The sequence below is a fragment of the Rhodamnia argentea genome, chromosome 10 (genome assembly GCF_020921035.1).
Source record: "Rhodamnia argentea isolate NSW1041297 chromosome 10, ASM2092103v1, whole genome shotgun sequence".
Lineage (NCBI taxonomy): Eukaryota > Viridiplantae > Streptophyta > Magnoliopsida > Myrtales > Myrtaceae > Rhodamnia > Rhodamnia argentea.
Window position 1 is genome coordinate 13,693,211 of NC_063159.1, and position 16,937 is coordinate 13,710,147.

Genomic DNA, 16,937 nt, shown 5'->3' on the forward strand with positions numbered 1-16,937 from the left:
TTTTTTGGTAATTATCCCCCGCATAGGATCAAGGAGATATATCATTTAGAATAAATTCCTTTAAATCAACTTGTCTAAGCAGGGAAACAATGGATCTGAAAGAAGCGATTGACTAAAGAGGCTTTTGAGGGGAATTTACACCAGACTTTTCTACTGGATTTGGTAAAATTTAGATCTCAAGAAGATGCATTATTCTAGAGGATAGATTCAAACATCATGCCAGACATCGAGGAAAACTTAGAATTTGATGATTAGGTGATCTCAACAAGCCGGCTGGTCCACTAGATAAGTGCTGCAACTTAAAATGGACTTGTTCGGACAAATAATGCAACTAAAGATTCCATTATTAGGTGATGCAGCTGGTGGAGAAAAGGGCAGTTATCTACATACAATATTTAGGTGTAATATTCACATACTATATAGAAAGTCAAATAGACACTCATGGAAACATGACCATTCAACCCCTCCCTTAATTTTCAAGGGATAAATGATACGAGGGTTGAACGTTAATTTCTTCTTTTTACCAACTTTTCGCTTGCTCGTGTGGGTTTTCCTTGTCAAATATGACTATTAAAAAGTGCAACTCGAAAACTTAAACCGATGAAAAGAGGAGATTATGTGAATATAGATTCATCGAAACCCCATTGACATGTGATATGGGATATGCTTTAATACCCCTCTGATGTGCAAACCGGATTGAGGACGGCACCTGAAATTGATGGATGTGAAGCCTTACACGTGAGATACATCCGTGGGGAGCCTAACTTTGATCCCCTATTAGAATGTCCAATTCAAAAGCTTAAGTTGATAAATGGAGGAAAAGTACATGAATCACCCACCGAAATCCCAAAGACAAGCAATGTTGAATTCTTTAACAATCGCATTCCTTGAGTGCTATAAATTATGTCGATCCTAATAATCTCCCTCTATTGCTCGTTTCATTCAACTTGAAATAAACACGTTTGTTTTCTTAAAAGTTTGAATACGGAAAAATAATAGTTTAAAAAATTAAATATTGAGGAAAAATGTAGATGTGAATTCATGTACCAATGTTGATATATTTTGAAAGATTTCAGATGTTAGGTGCTATACAAAAGACAAATTTCAAATGCTACAAGAGAGGAAAAGAAATTTGACAATTGGGTAATAGGAAGCCCATTTACATCTAGTAGGAGTACAGGCCGACAACAGTAGATCATGTCTCCCAGCAGCATCCTAGGAAAACTGTGGATCCATGGTCAGCCCATTAAAACATGGTCCTTCTTCTAAGCCCAAGAGCCGACTCCCGTACGCCGCCTCGCTAGGACGAAAACGTCGAAGTTTCACCGGAAACTACTGATGAAAGACGACGACCACCACCACCACCAAAGTGGAAATGACGACGGAGGCCAAATCTGGATTTTGTTACGTATGGGATTTTCGGTAGACGAATGTCTTCCTGCTTAAACGTGTGGTTTTATTCGCACCAAACTTCGGATTGCACGTCGAAAATGATTATCAAAGTTCCGCAGGTGGTGGGACATTTAAGTACTGAAAGGATGAAATTCACTGTCATCAACACTATGTTATTGAAGTGGACAAGTACAACTCAGGAATAGAATTGGAGTAGACGACTGTTTCTGTTTGTGCGTAATCTCCTCAGCTCAGAGCATGCTGTCGGCCCGAGACGGCAACCTCTTGAAGAAGTTGCTGGGGATGGAGGGAAGCTTGCTCCTGAATCTTGGATGCCGAAGCCAGACCATGCCCGCGACCAAGGCCACCATCTTAAACGGAGTTACGTAGAGAACCACAGCTGCAATGAGGCAGAAAACTATGAAGAGGCTGGTCGCTCTCGTGTCTCTCCAGCTGAGAAGGGCCTGGAATCTTTCCCCTTGCGTGGCCATGTCACCCACCACAGTCTGTATCCTCCCAGCCACGCTCCTGAGCCTGTCGTACCTCATCCTCACCACGTCTTGAGGCTTGGATGTCGGAAAAGTGTCGAACTCTTCATCCAGCTCGTCTGGATGGACCGCTTCCGCCCATGATAGCTTTGGATCCATGTAAGGCGGGTGCCTCGGCCGGAACCTATAGTTCCATATCCCGATCAGAAACATGTACAGGAAAATCGTGGGGAGTATTAGCTCCGGATAGCATATCAATATGAAGAACAGGACGTGGACCAGGACCGTTGTGGCGGGGTTCTTCCAGTGGCGGACTTCGCCTAGCCACCTGCTCATAGATATGACGCCCGAGAAGAGCGAGACAATGCGGAAGAAGTTAGCCTTGCTTCTTCTCATGCTCCACATGTGGGAATCCACGTCCAGCATGTACTCCACCACCTCCTTCCTGAGCGGCGGCTCTGCCCTGCCGAGCCTCACTGCTACGATGTACATGGCCTGGTACCGGAGACTGTCGAGCTGATTCACTGTGAATGGATGCAGATAGTGCATCTTGGGCAGCAATGGTTGCATGTAGAGGTAGATCATGTTCGCGAGCGAAAGAGAGGTGAATCGAACCGCCAGTTGGAGCTCTCCCATTTTCTTCAACCCCGTCGGGTGCAGGACGAGCAGCGGATAGGAGTGAGTGTATATTCGGTCTGTCTCAAGGGTCGATAGCCGAATCCTTACCTTCCCGATTCTTGAATCAGCTTTCGCCCCGCCGCCACCAGCCGATTTCTCATTCCCACCCAAGTGGCAGTTGTCGAAAACTCCCAGTGTGATCACAGTGCAGGGGTCATAGACCTCCCATGTGTACTGTTCGTTCCATTTCGGACTCAAACTCTCTAGGATAGTCCTAGTTCTCACCCACTTCTGTCCATACTTGGCCACGCAGTAGGCGTCGGTGGTTCGTCGGCCATCCTTCGTCTTCATTGGAAGAAGCCCTTGAGCGCTCAGAATACCCACTTCAAGTATGCCGATAGAATGCTTCCACAGCTGCCGTGCTGTCGGCCGCTGGTCGCTGATGTACATGGTGGATTCGTCCAACACATGGTAAGCACCTTCAAGACAAACTCTCAGATGGACCCTGCTCGAGAACTTGAGTTCGTGCCTTCTATCTGCTTCCAGGGCGCCGAAACCGAATTTCTCGAGGTTGAACCAGCGCGAATGAATTGGCCGGTGATCCAGGCGCCTCTCGAAGATGGTTAGCGGCAATATCAATCTGCCCATGACTTCATCCTTTGCAGGGGTCACTTTATTTTCGACTGTTAGCACCAGCTGCTCTTCAAAAGGCTCTGCTGCTACAAATAGCAGGTCCTCGTTCCAAAATGGATTTGTCGTTCGAGTAGGACAGAGCTTGGTCTTGAGTATCTGGTTTCCGACTTGTGCTTTCACAAAAGCTTGCGGCACTTGGCTTCGGTCATGGGGCTCCACATCCTGAGCTTCGATCACGTTCACCCTGACATACCACAGTTTAGGGGAAACATAAACCTTGGACCGGATATTATATACTCCCTCTCCTTGGACTGATGCTGCATCCGAATGCCAGGCCTCCGGGAAGGCTTCGTCAGCCTGCGTTCCCATCCAAACCGCAAGCATAATTTGTCCTTTCACCTTGGTGTCTCCTCGCCGGTCTTCCAACCTGTACCACTGGGGTGCCAGAGGACTGTCTGGTGGAACTCTAGTCGGCACTTCATTCATGTCGAACACCACCTTGCCTATGTAATCATCCCGCCCAACCATTTCTTTGTCCCGGACGAACACTTCGAGAACCGAGGACTGGAATTTTTCTTTGGAGAAGGCGAAAACCTGTTTCCATTCAGGGTTTGTCCTCTTTTCGAAGTGCCTCGTCTTGCCTTTGTAATTCCCGAGCTTCACTGCGACATACGGGTCACAGTTTCCCGTGAAAGGATTCGGTGGAAGATCCTTGGCTTTCTCGACCCGCACGTAGAGGTAAAACATCTGTTCGACAAGGTCGTAGGTGCTTGTGGCTCTTTCGCTTGTGATCCATCCGCCACCACCTCTGACACCTCCATGCGGCCATCGTTCCCCGAGCTGAGGTTTCGTGTGTTTCAACTTAAAATCTTCTTGGTTGTGTGGAGGGGCTGCCGAAGTCATGGTGCTGTAATATTTTTACCCAGAATCACTGCTAGTTTAGAGCTTGCGGACGCTGGAGGCGAATTTAGCTGAAGTTAGGCAACTAGAATAGCACTAAAAATTCATCAGCTACCTTACCATATGAACTCTGAAGTAGATAACATTAACATGAGGGTGAAAAACATACAATCAATCAACAGAAAGAGCGCTCTAGCCGTTGGTGAGTGTCGTTACCTTCAATTGTAAGCTTCCATATCCCAGGAAAGTTTGCTGCTGGAAAGATTAGATTCTTATGTCTGAGCAGGAAGATGTTAAACTTGCAAGTCTCAAGGTCTTTCAAGGTTTCGACGCCGGAAAATCGCTGGCTTCTGGGGGTTTAGATACTTACCGGATGGAGCTCTCCAATTCAGGTGAGTGAAGCTTGACTACTTTGTCTCTAAGGCCAAAGATGCTGAGCATCTCTCACCTGCACTACCAGCTCAATATCACCTTTATAAGTTGCTTTAGCATTCTTTTTTGAGAAAGACCGCCACATGATCAACCTCTTCATTTTTAGAACCCAAAGCTCCCGTTTGTTTAGGGCCGATGAACATGGCATTAGCAGGAAACTTCGCCCAAATAATTCGCATTAGTCCGAATACGTGACTGTGATCATTGTGTAGAACCGAATCTAATCGATTTGCTTAACCTGTGTGAGCCCTCTTTCTCACCAAAAATCAAGCAAAAGGGAGGATTCCCCACCTTAAAGGAAAACAAAGATGATCTTTCTGAGAATTTTTAGTGCAGAGCAACTAGGCACATTAAAAACTTTTGCAGATGCTCCGTGCTTTCCCCAAAACAATATTCTCCAAGCACAGCATTGCTTTTCGAGGGGCTCCCACCTTTAACACCTCCATTCCTTTTGACTCTGTCTGAGAAAAACAAAAGAGATTCTCCTCAGCAAGGGACACATGGGTGCTTTTGGAAATCTGCGAAGTGCTTTTTGATCACCTTCTACTGTTCAGACTTCAGCTGAGCCCGCGTGTGAAGGAAAAGAAAGTGCTGGTGAGCTTGAGGAAAAGCAAAGGGCTTAGTGCAGTAGAGGAAAAAGCTTTGGTTGTGAAATAAAGATGCTTTCCACGTTGTTGTCCTTTCATCTTTGCTCCTCCTTGATGATAATGTTAGGTTGTTGCTTTTTGGGCCTGTGAGACAGACGTTGCAATGCTTCAAGGCCAGATCCATCTTATTGTCGGGCCCAGATGACCAAAGTTCGGTGACAGCACGATTCAACGGGCCTTCTATAAGGCCCGTTTATGAGAAGTTTTGGTTGTTTTGGGCCCTGACTTAGTTGATGAACAAAAAAATCTTGGGCCCAATTTCCTTTTTTTGCCCAATTCCCTTTTTGGTCGAAGCCCAATTCCTTTAAAAAAAACACCAATTTTAACTCAACTTCCTTTTTCTACCCCCCCAAAAAAAAAAAAAAAACAACTCAACTTCCTTCTTCTAACAAAATATTAATAATAATAAACAAACTCAAGTTCCTTCGACCCAAAAAAAAAAATTTCAAATTTTCGATTCTAACCCAAATTTTTTGTCTCATAAAAAAGCACAAATTTTATCTAGTGTCACAATTCCAGTCCGATAGAAAACACCAACTTTAGCTTGTATCTCAATTTTGGCTTGAACATTTTCTCGTCTCTCGAAAAAGTATCAACTTTCAATTGATACCCATATATGACCCTCGTCAAATTTTCGCCGAGCACATGTAGAACCGCACATCAAATCTTCAATGGCATCATTGGACGAAAAATTGATGGGGCCGGATTTGGGTATCCACTAAAAATTTGTGTTTTTGTACGAGACATTCAACGAAATCGGTCGTGTCTTTCGATATCATTGCGTGAACAAAAATAGTCAAGGAGCAAAGACTTTGCTCCCGTTACTCTAGGGATCATATTATATTGTAAATTGTGATCGCTTGTCTGGGGCAATTCCAGGGACGGAGTATTTTATTTTGCCGACGTAAATTCAAAGGTTTGACCACGTCACTAGTCTTCGGCCGCAACGGTAAAGAATATAAATAGCACATAACGTGAAGTATCTCAACACCCTCTCTCATGTGTAAAGTTAGATTAAGAGCAATGCATGAAAATTTGGCACATCGAGATGGGCGCGTGCACCGAAAGGCACAGAGCCCGAGTCCAAAGCTATGCTTGAAAGTTTAACCAGCAGATGGAAACTCTTCCGCATTTAGATGATCAACGAAACTCAAGAAATGACCACATGCAACGTGGGGAATTCTCGTTCCATGGGTTTGACATGGATGCGCACACAGCCATAGCTCGATGATAAGTACATTTGTCCTCGCCCACATGAATTCTTATTGCTTGTTTTCTTTCCCGATTCGATGCCCGTCGATATCAATAGTCGTTTCTAAATTGCATCCATCGATTTATCCGGTGAAGCTTTACATGTGGCGGGTTCCAGATCCAGCCAAAATCTAATTTAACGACCCGCCTTTGCCGTGGAATAATGCCATGAGGATCTTTTGTAGATGCCAAGTCCATCGCTACCCCACCTTGAGAAAGATTTAGTGCAATGTAAGGAGCCCTCGATCTTGACTAGACTTTATAATTTGATGGTGCAATGTGTAAAGCGCGGAGGGGGCAGCATCTTATCCGTTCCATACCTTTCTTTTCTGTCTTATCCAATCCTCTCTCTCTCTCTCTTTGGCGCACAAATGGAGGCCGATCAGAGCCACCAGCCGCCGACCCCCGCCCCGGCACCACCTCACCCCCGAACGTCAAATGGAATCCCGAGCCTCCACCCTCTAAGCCTAGACCCAACAAAGGAATAAATGACCTCCACGGGCTACACCGCCTTTAGTAGATAAAACTTACCAAAAAAGTCATAAACCTATTACATTGATGTTAATTTAGTCATAAAATCTTTCAATTTGACCAATTTAGTTTGAAACATTTTGCATTTATTCCAATTGAGTACATCATACCAATTTAACCGGAAGGCGCTGACTTGGTAGAGTGGCCGACATTGACGTGTTGATTCCTTTATAATTCTCTTTAAAAAAATTAATTATTTTTTCTTTTTTATCTTTCTCTTTTTTTGCTTTCATTTTAGCCGGCGAGGATAGGCAAGGGCGAACAAGCCCTTGTTAGCAAGGGCCGTGTTGCCTCGTTGCCTCGCCAAGATTCGGGCAAGTGGTCCTCGCCTAGATATGGCTAAGGGCTGCGACATTGTCGTTGATCATCATTAACGTGGACATTTCTTTATATTTTTCTTAAAAAATTAATTATTTTTTTCATTTTTTATCGTTTCCCTTTTTTTTTTTCCTTTTATTTTAGCCAGCGAGGGTAGGCAAGGACTAGCAAGCCCTCATTTGCAAGGGCCTTCACTCATAGTCTCACCCTCCCGCCGAGAACCGAGCAAGGTGGCCCTCGCCCGGATCCGGCAAGGGCCATGACCTTGCCATCGACCAGCGATGCTTTCTAGCTCTCGGCCAATGGCCGAAGAGGGTCGCCGGCAACACTTGTTGGCCAAAATGAAGGAAAAGAAAAGTAAGATATAAAGGAAAAATAATTAAATTTTTTAAAAAAATAAAAAAAATTATTAAAAATGTCCACCTCACACAAAAAGACAGGCGTCCACATAAGTAATTTTAGCCAAAAATTGACCGAATGAGCTCAATTAACACAAATACAAAAATTTCATGACTAAATTGATCCAATTGAAATGTTCATGGTTGAATTGGCACAAATATTTTCCCATCTCTAGTAGCTTTGAAATGTCGTAATTATTAAACTTTCTGAAAGTTATTTGTTAAGACAAAAGTACTCATACAAAAATCTTCGGTTTTTCTCTTGTTGTCAAATACGTTATAATTGCCTTGTTACACATATATAGTCTTACAATAAAATCCGTTGTTGCCGATACCTTTTTCTCGGTTCCTTCTTCTCGGGTTTTCATAATTCGAGCTCGAAGAAAGAAGAAATAAGAGGGCTCTATGGAGAATGTGGCTAGAAAACTTCTCCATCGTCACCTTCAAGCTTTCTCCTTCCAATGTTTGTAATAGCAATAATTAAAGAATGACAACATGCAACGTTGTTGCTATTGTTATGGTAACATGGTGAAGATCCTATATCGTAAAAGTTCGAGTAATACTTACAAAGTCATTCCCAACGACTAAAGCAAACTTTTTGTCTTTTCCGCACATAAATGTTGATAACAACTCTCTAATCGCCCGAAAGCACGTGTTTTCGACGCAGTACGATAGACTCTTTGAGTTGCTTGATTCCTCTCAAACTCCTCCACCAGCAATTCCAGACGAACAAGAACGTGTGCATCTAAATAAATCGCGGACGGAGACCTTGTCGGTTTTGTAAGGATCAGAACAGACAGACGAGATCGAGGACTGCGAAACACCTCCACGTTACCAAATCAAACAACGATTTGGAAAATGTCAAAGTCAAATCTTATCAATTTCACTTTACCCAAAAGTATTTTTTGATCCTAAACGACCTCTCTCTTCAAGCTTCAAACATTCATATAAATAAGTCCCTGCCTAAACCACAATTTTCACTTCCCAAACAACACATCCTCTCGACTGATTTATCTCCAAACAGCAAGAGGGAAAAAAAATGGCGAGTCCAAATCTCTCGTCAGCTTTCTTGTTCGCTCTCCTCCTCTCCAGCCTCCTGGTCTCGCCCTCCTTCTCCGAGCTCTGCAACGCTCAGGACAAGAAGGTCCTCTTGGCCATCAAGAAGGCCCTCAACGACCCTTACATCCTGGCCTCGTGGAAGTCCGACACCGACTGCTGCGACTGGTACTGCGTCGCCTGCGACGACACCACCCACCGCATCACCCAGCTCACCATCTTCGACGGCACCCTTGAGGGCCAAATCCCCGCCGCCGTCGGCGACCTCCCTTACCTTCAGATGATCGACCTCAACCGCCTCTCCCACGTCACTGGCCCCATCCCCTCTTCCCTCGGCAAGCTCAAGAACCTCACCTTTCTCCGCCTCAGCTACCTCAACCTCACCAGCTCCATCCCCGCCTCCGTCGGCCAGCTCTCCAAGCTTACTTTCGTGGACCTCTCTCACAACGACCTCACCGGAAAGATACCCAATTCGCTCACTTCGCTCAAAAACCTCGACACCTTCCGCGTGAACGACAACCAGCTGTGCGGTCAGATTCCTGTCGGCGGCAAGCTGCAGAGCGTCGGCGCGTCCTCGTACTCGAACAACAAGTGCTTGTGCGGAGCTCCGCTTCCAAGCTGTTAAAACTGATAGAATGGTGGACGTCGTGTGGCTGAAGATTTGCTAGGCAAAGACAATGGCAATAGAATAAATATGTTAGCGCCAGTCTATCTTCATGTGATGGAAGCCGGTGTTGTTTGGCCGTCTGTCGGATATAGTTTGATCGGCAATAAATAATGGAAGATGGAATTATTAAACATTTAGCTCGTGTTTTGATTTTTTTTTTTTTGATATCCGAAGTTTCTCACGTGCAATGGACTATTCCTCGGGGTAGTGGGGGGTTTTTACCAATACCATCATGTAAATCTCCCAAGACGTGGTCGTTGAGAGTCGAACATGAGACTCTCATTAGTTTAACTGTCTAAGGGTTAGGCGTCTCACCAACTCATCCGACGCCTATAATAATAAAATGTTCATTTTCGCAATTATCCAATTTCTGTTTTTAGTGAGTAAATTGTCATTTTGTTCAAAAACTGAAGAGCAAGCCTCAGCAACTGTAGCCATCATAAGGCTTTCCAAACCGGAAGCAACAAGAAGAGATAATACAGAAAGATACCTTAAAATCAATTGCAATATTTAATTTCAATGCGAACCCACAAGACAACCGACAAAACCTTACAGTGCTAATTGGTCAACTGCAATATTCCAAGCTCTAGAAAGTAGAAAGACATTTTAAAATCAATTGCAGTCGTCCAATTTCAATGTGAACCAAACGTTTCGCCAAAGCTTAGGAGCCTACTCGAGCTATGTGATAGGAAAAATAAAATAAGAATGTGCCAAGATTCACGGTTTCTTTTTCATAAAATTCATTTTGCACTACTATTTCTTGAATTGACGATACTGGATGATTTAGAGAAATATTTTTGTAAGTGATGCCGAAGCACGATAGAAAATTGGCTAAACAGAAGAATAGGAAATGATACGATGAAACAATATGTTCTCTCAAACACGAATATCAAATTCGATAGAATGTCAAAATATCAAAGTCTAAAAAAATCTCCCTTCAAAAATCCTAAAATACCATTTTATATGGTGTCAATCCTAATTACAACAAAAAACACAAAATTACGAAAACACCACTAAAATTACAAAAAAGTCTAAAAATCCATGAAAACGGCTCCGAAACGCGAAAAAAGACGTCAATCACAATTTATCTGTGAGTTTTGATCCAGGCCCGTTTCCATGCAACCGATCAAATTTCAACCCATTTCGAGTTTAACAATCCTTAGTGCATCAGTAAGTAATTGAAATTATTTATGATCCTTTATATCACAAAAGGCAATGAGATCCTCGATCTAATTTGGGGAGAAAAAAAAAACAGAGAAAGTAACATATCCTTTATTAGCATGCCATACACAATTTGATCTCCATACACACGCACGCGCACTCAAATCTTATTCTTGGGCAACCTCTCTCAAACATGATGATGATCATCATCACTTGCAGCTATCAAGAGGAGCGCCGCACAAGCACCGGTTGTGGAAGTACGCGGTCGAGTCGAAACTCTGCAGCTTCCCCCCGACCGGGATCTCCCCGCAAAGCCGGTTGTAGCTCACATTGAAGATCTGAAGATACGTGACCCCGGTAATCGCCGCCGGAATCCCCCCAAAGATCTTGTTGTGGCTCAGGTCCAGAGCGATCAGGTTCTCCTGTGGCGGCTCCATCTCCGACATGTTGAACTCGAACATGTTCCTCGACAGGTAGATCTGCTGCGCGCTCTTGTTCCTCCCGAACAGCGCCGAGGGGTCGCCGGAAAGTTGGTTCCACGACAGGTCAATGTATGTGAAGTCGGCATCCCCGAGTGCTGCGGGGACCTCACCGGTGAGCTGGTTGTGGGACAGGTACAGGTAAGGGCTGCTGCCCCTGGATGTGGCCGAGCGAGGCAGGGATCGAGCCGGTGAGGGTGTTGCGGTCAAGCCGAAGGGAGCGGAGGTTCGGGGGGTTGGTGAGGGAGCTTGGGATTGGGCCGGAGAAGCGGTTGTAGGATAGGTCGAGGAAGATGAGGTTGGCGAGGTCACCAAGGAATCCCGGGACGGGGCCGGAGAGGTCATTGTAGCTGAGGGTCAAGTACTGGAGGTTCTTGAGCTTAAGGAGGGAGCGAGGGATGTTTCCAGTGACGTTGGGCTGCTTGTGGAGGTAGATATTCTCAAGGTAAGGGAGGTCGCCAATGGCGGAGGGGATGGGGCCGGAGAGGTCGCCACGGGGGAGGTTGAGGGCGACGATGCGGTGGGTGGTGGTGTCGCACTCAACGTTGTTCCACTCGCAGCAGTCGGTGGCCACGTCCCAGGAGGAGAGGACGTAGGCGTTGTCGAAGGCTTTCTTGATCCGAAGGAGGGCCCTCTTGTCGTCGGCGTTGCAGAGCTCGGCGGCGGAGGAGAAGGTGGGGAGGACGGCGGAGGAGACGAGGAGGGAGAAGAGAATGAAGTGGAAGTTCCACATTGCTTCGGTGCTTTTTGAGTGTGAATGTGTGGCTTGATATACAATTTTTTTTGTTTTTGTGAGGAATTGGAGGGATTTTGGTTACTATTTATAGGAAATTCACGGTTAAGACAAAACAAGACTAGCCCAAAAATGGAGAAGAGCATCGAAGGTCATCTGGTCAAGATAATACAAATTCTGCGCTTTTAATTTTGAACTTGGATGTTGTGCTGTCATCCGTTGAATTGATGACCGCCGGAGTTTTTCCAAATTTTTGTGTTCAACACTTGAAGCCTGATGCGGAAATTATATGGATTAAATATTCCTCAAAATAAACTATGTGTTACCAAATTGATAATCGAGGAAATTTCAGAGTCTTCTCATTTTCTTATAAATGGAGGATCCGATCTTATCCATGCAACCCAATCCCCCCAGCTGACGATGGTGAACCACGGCCGTGTCCTCCTCCCCTTCCTCCTCTCCCCCTCCATTTCCGCCGTCCTCCTCCGCCCCGCCTACTCCCAGCTCTGCCACCACAGGGCCGCCCTCCTCCTCGTCAAGACCTCCCTCAAAACGCCCCCTTGCTCTCCTCCTGGAGACCCAACACCGACTGCTGCAAGCCTGCAACTGCAACCTCACCAGTCACCACCCACCGCATCGTCTCCCTTTATAATCGATGGGGGCTTCGCCCCCGCCGTCCGCATTCCAACTGCCATCGGCGACCTTGCCGCCCTCGAGGTCCTCACCCTCCAGAACCTAACGGGCCTCTCCGGCGCCATCTCGCCCGTCATTGTCTAGCTCAAGAACCTCAAATACATCACCTTCACCGCCATCAACCTGGCCGGGACCATCCCCTCTTATCTCAGCCTCCTCAAGAACCTGACGTTCTTGGACCTATCCTCCAACAAACTCACCGGGTCCATCCCGAGCTGGCTCTCGCGGATCCCAAAGCTCCGGTACCTCCGCCTCGACTGCAAACCGGAACGATCCCCAAGTCGCTGAAGCTGCTCGAGGGCAACCAACCTTCCCTGGTCCTGTCGGACAACCAGCTCTCCGGCGAGGTCCCCACCTCATTCCAAGGGGTCAACTTCAGGTACATGGATGTGGCCCGAAACATGCTGAGGGGGGACGGGTCGGTGTTCTTCGGGGCAAACAAGGCCACGGAGAGGATCAACCTCTCGAGGAACAGGTTCGAGTTTGACCTGTCGAGGGTAGAGTTTCCGAAGAGGCTGACCGGACTGGACCTGAGCCACAACAGGATCTTCGGTAGCATCCCGGAGGGGATCGTGAAACTTGAGCTTCTTGAGTATTTGAACCTGACTTACAATGGGCCGTGGGGGAAGATCCCGGCCGGGCCGAGCTTCGGTTACGAGTCCTACTTCCACAACCGGTGCTTGTGCGGCACTCCCCTCAAGAGCTGCAAGTGAACCGGTCGGGTCGCCGCGGTGATAGGGTGGCTTCAAGACCGATGGCGACCACCGTTATACTGTCCGGTGTGTTTCCCAGTGCTCATTGCACTTCGAGCGGACTCGTTCTCTCGGAGTCGGCTTCGAGTGATAGCTTCATTTTATTTTGTATGAACATGCTCAAATCAAAAGTGAATATGCATCAAATTTCGTTATCGGAACGGATAGATTTTAGAACGTGATTGATTTAATTTAATGGGCTGAATTTATACACTACTTATTCTCGTGGGGTGATGTTGCATTCCATTTTCATAAGTGAAACCGACAAGAAGCTGGTTAAGAGCAAGACTGTGATGAACTAATTATGCGAATGTATAGACTAATGAGAATTACTAATGACTGAATTTAAGGAAAAAAGGACAATTTGAGAAGACGAATTAGCTTTTCTCTATCATAACTAATTGTAGTAAAGCTAATTGATATTATCTACGGGAGCTGAATAATGAAGTATTTACTTGAGAGACGAGATATATTGTGATTAAACTTTACTCGACACACGCGAGCGACTTTGGTGCTCATATCGAGATTGCAGCTAATAATGCGTGACACCAAAAGTGGTGACGTACGTCTCTAAGATCGAGAAGATAAGGGATTAATGATTTTGATTAGAGATGGACATAAGAAATAAAGATATATGTCAAGAAAGAGCGATAATTGATTATTGTCCTTTTGGAGTGACCTTTCCATTATTGTGCATCTTTTCTTTCGAATCGCTAAAGAGATGCGAATATCTTCGTGTGACTTTTTTTTAATGGTCATAATAATTTAAAATACATATCTTCAAATCCACTTTTTACAATATGACAGAAGTTGCAACTCCAATAGGCTTAAAATATTCAAACAAATTTAAAGTGTGAAAAAAATGAAATTGAGAAAATATCAATAATGCTCTAAAACAATGGTAAAGTAATGGAAAACATAAAATTAGTAATTAATCACCAGATGGAACCAAAACAATACAGTGTAAATATAATTTGGAAAAAATGACTTGATGGTCCCATGGCACGAGGTTCTCAATGAGCGTTCCGAAATGTGTTTGCAAGTACGTAGATCTACCGAATCAAAAGTTTATGGGCCGACATAGCGAGCACGAAAATTTTTTAATCTCTGAAGTGGCTTTTAGATTTGTAAAATACAATTCTTGCTTTGAAGAAAATGAAGCGATTATGAGAAAGGCTAGATTTGTCCTTGCTTAGAAACTTTGTTATCCCTTCGGATCTACGGACCAAACAAGATTCCGAGCTTAAAGCCAGACCCCGCCAGCTCATTTTCAACCCCACAAACAAGACCATTCTCAAGAGCATTTGGGGAAAAGACTATTTTATCACATCCCCTAAAGAAAAATATCTTCTGCAAAGTTCATTAAGACGCGTTCATATCAATTAACGGGCTTTGAGACCTTAACTTGGCTTAGATTCTACATAGGTTCGAGATTTAACTATCTAGAATGAATTCGCCACGTCAGATGGGGAGTCGGGGTACCATACCCGCCGCCGCCTCTCCCAACTTTTTCTCGTCAATGATTTACAAGGTGCTCTTCATTCTCATAACGTTGGCCTGTGCGAGGGTCGGCCTCGCCGGCCACCAGCAAAATAAAAAAAAAGGAAAAAAACAAGAAAATTTAAACGGATAAACTGAATTGGCGAGGGAGGCCTTGACGAACAACATCAGCAACAATCGTGCCATGTAAGACAAGTCCACGTCAGCGATTTTCGGCGAAAATCGATCGGATAGACTGAATTAGTACCAATGTGAAAAAGGTTTAAGATTATTTTGATATTCACCTCCGGGGATGGTATCCGGAAATAGCATTTCTACGCTAGGGTAAACGACCTAAATATGAAATTATTGGTATTTGACTGCATGGGAATCGAACCTCAAACCAATCAATGATTTACTTGTACATTATCTTCTAATGTACTCACCAGCACGAACTTTGCTAACATAAAATAGTTTTAGGGTGACTGTGAGAATAAGAGCATATTATAGGCTATAAATTCTTGAAAAAGTGAACCCCACATTAATTTTTACTTATTCTTTATTTATTTATTTAACTCAAAATATACTGTCAATCTCAAGGTAGGTAAAAGAAAAGAAAAAAAAAACTATCACCTAAGTATATTCCCACCAATATCATGGTACAAGATGGATGGCGGCGGTCAAATGCCGCCAAATTTCAAAGGCGTAATGTAGCCTCCCCTTCTTTGGTCGCTTCTCGTATGCCGAGCCCCATTGAGGGAGGGATGGACACATTGAGCAATGGCAAAGGCTAAGCGTCCCTAGATAAGGTTTGAGTGTGTGTGTGTGTGTGTGTGTGAGAGAGAGAGAGAGAGAGAGAGCCTTCGTTCTTGACCACTCCAAGTGGCTCCAACTATACACACATGCATAACATCTATGGACTTATCCCAATTAATAAGCTCGTGCTCCATTCTAGAGACCCTTTCCTTTTTTTGGACGATAACTATAAAGACTTTTCTTCTTTGTTACCGTCCATCTTAGTCATGATCTAGCCAAAAATTTCGACCACAGTTCATTTTGCGTCGAGCTTTAACATTGAACAAATTGATCTGAGCCTGTCAAAACCATGATTCGGCTTAAGGACGCTGATAAGTACTTACGTTGTCAGTGTAGTTTGGTCAATTGTGATCGAGACGGAGTAGGATAATAGAACTCCACAAACTTCACATATTCTCGAACAACGTGCATGATGATCTTTAAAACAAGTGTTTGCAAAGTGTTGCTAATTTGTATGTCGCGTTGATTTGCTACGATACCCATTAATACACAAATGGTACGGCGTGGCGCGCCACGATCAGACCCACCGCGTCGTCGCCCTCGCCTTCCAGTACTCCGACCTCCCCATGATCCCCTCCGAAGTAGGCGACGTCTCTTACCTCCAACAGCTTATCTTCCAGAAGCTCGCCAACCTCTCTGGCCCAATTCCCCGGTCTTTGACCAAGCTCAAATCCCTCAAATACTTGAATCTCAGCTGGTTGAACCTCACAGGCCCGATCCCCTCCTTCTTCAGCCAGATCAAGGGCCTAACCTACCTCGACCTCTCCTACAACAAGCTCACCAGGGAGATCCTCGACTCGCTGTCCATCGTCCCAGGCCTAAGCTACATCCGCCCCGACCGCAACCAGCTCACTGGGAACATTCCCGCTTCTCTCGCCAACCTCAAGGGGACAACGTGTACCTCCTCCTCTCCCACAACAACCTCTCCAGCGAGGTCCCGGTGACCTTCGCTGGCGTTGACTTCAGGAAGCTCGACCTGTCCCGGAACAGGCTGCAGGGAGATGGGTCGCTGCTGTTCGGGGCGAACAAGACAAACAACCACATCGACATCTCGAGGAACCTGTTCGAGTTCAACCTGTCAAAGGTGGAGCTGACCCAGAGCATCACGTGGCTGGACATTAGCCATAACAAGATTTACGGCGCAATGCCGGATGTGATGACGGGTCTGCAGCTGCAGTTCCTGAACGTGTGCTACAACGGGTTCTGCAGGGAGATTCCGGTGAGAGGGCGGATGCAGAGCTTCCATTACTCGGTGTATTTCCATAACCGGTGCTTGTGCGGCGCTCCTCTCGATAGCTGTAAGTGAATGGCGGTGGTGGGAGGGTGGCTTGAACTGTTCGCGGCCATTGATTGATGACCACCATCTCACGTCAGTGTTGCATGGTCTTCGTTGTTCTTCAGTTGGGGGAAGTTGCTGAAGTCAAAGGTTCCGAAGGCGACAAGTTGACTTTTTAGTCTTCGGCCACATTCGACTCACCACGAGCATACGTTTC

At 45.4% G+C, this 16,937-nt stretch overlaps 3 protein-coding genes and 1 pseudogene across 6 annotated transcripts; 2 read left to right on the forward strand and 2 right to left on the reverse strand.

Moving 5' to 3' along the window:
• Positions 1-1,531: 1,531 nt before the first annotated feature.
• Positions 1,532-4,819, reverse strand: LOC115731433 (FT-interacting protein 1). Of its 4 annotated transcripts, none has more exons than XM_048286091.1 (2): positions 4,248-4,819; positions 1,532-4,038 (listed from the first exon to the last, which is right to left on the reverse strand). In XM_048286091.1, exon 2 carries the CDS (start codon positions 4,032-4,034, stop codon positions 1,644-1,646), a length of 2,391 nt encoding a protein of 796 aa, XP_048142048.1. In that variant the 5' UTR covers positions 4,035-4,038; positions 4,248-4,819; the 3' UTR covers positions 1,532-1,643. The 4 variants fall into 4 exon arrangements, with proteins under 4 accessions (XP_048142048.1, XP_030517954.2, XP_048142047.1 ...); XM_030662094.2 differs by having other exon boundaries at positions 1,532-4,086; XM_048286090.1 differs by having other exon boundaries at positions 1,532-4,116.
• A 3,797-nt stretch (positions 4,820-8,616) lies between these two features.
• LOC125312716 lies at positions 8,617-13,230 on the forward strand. Its single transcript, XM_048271828.1, has 5 exons — positions 8,617-9,284; positions 10,712-10,908; positions 10,966-11,112; positions 11,255-11,711; positions 12,119-13,230. The coding sequence occupies exons 1-5, from the start codon at positions 8,648-8,650 to the stop codon at positions 13,108-13,110; spliced, it is 2,430 nt and encodes an 809-aa protein (XP_048127785.1). The 5' UTR covers positions 8,617-8,647; the 3' UTR covers positions 13,111-13,230.
• Positions 10,585-11,750, reverse strand: LOC115731446 (annotated as a pseudogene).
• Positions 13,231-14,614: 1,384 nt separating the features above from the next.
• LOC115731454 (polygalacturonase inhibitor) lies at positions 14,615-16,937 on the forward strand. The gene is given in 3 exon segments (XM_048271829.1): positions 14,615-14,680; positions 15,966-16,332; positions 16,335-16,937. Coding segments are annotated over 3 exon segments (849 nt in total). The 3' UTR covers positions 16,751-16,937.

Excerpts from the sequence above, each read along its gene's own strand:
- LOC115731433 (XM_048286089.1), bottom strand. The coding sequence starts at position 4,198 with ATGTTTTTCACCCTCATGTTAATGTTATCTACTTCAGAGTTCATATG. Across the intron at positions 4,039-4,151 it reads TCTACTTCAGAGTTCATATG|CACCATGACTTCGGCAGCCC; the intron begins GTAAGGTAGCTG and ends AAAATATTACAG.
- LOC125312716 (XM_048271828.1), top strand. The coding sequence starts at position 8,648 with ATGGCGAGTCCAAATCTCTCGTCAGCTTTCTTGTTCGCTCTCCTCCTC. Across the intron at positions 9,285-10,711 it reads CGGAGCTCCGCTTCCAAGCT|CTATCAAGAGGAGCGCCGCA; the intron begins GTTAAAACTGAT and ends CATCACTTGCAG. Across the intron at positions 11,113-11,254 it reads TGGTTGTGGGACAGGTACAG|GTCGAGGAAGATGAGGTTGG; the intron begins GTAAGGGCTGCT and ends GTTGTAGGATAG.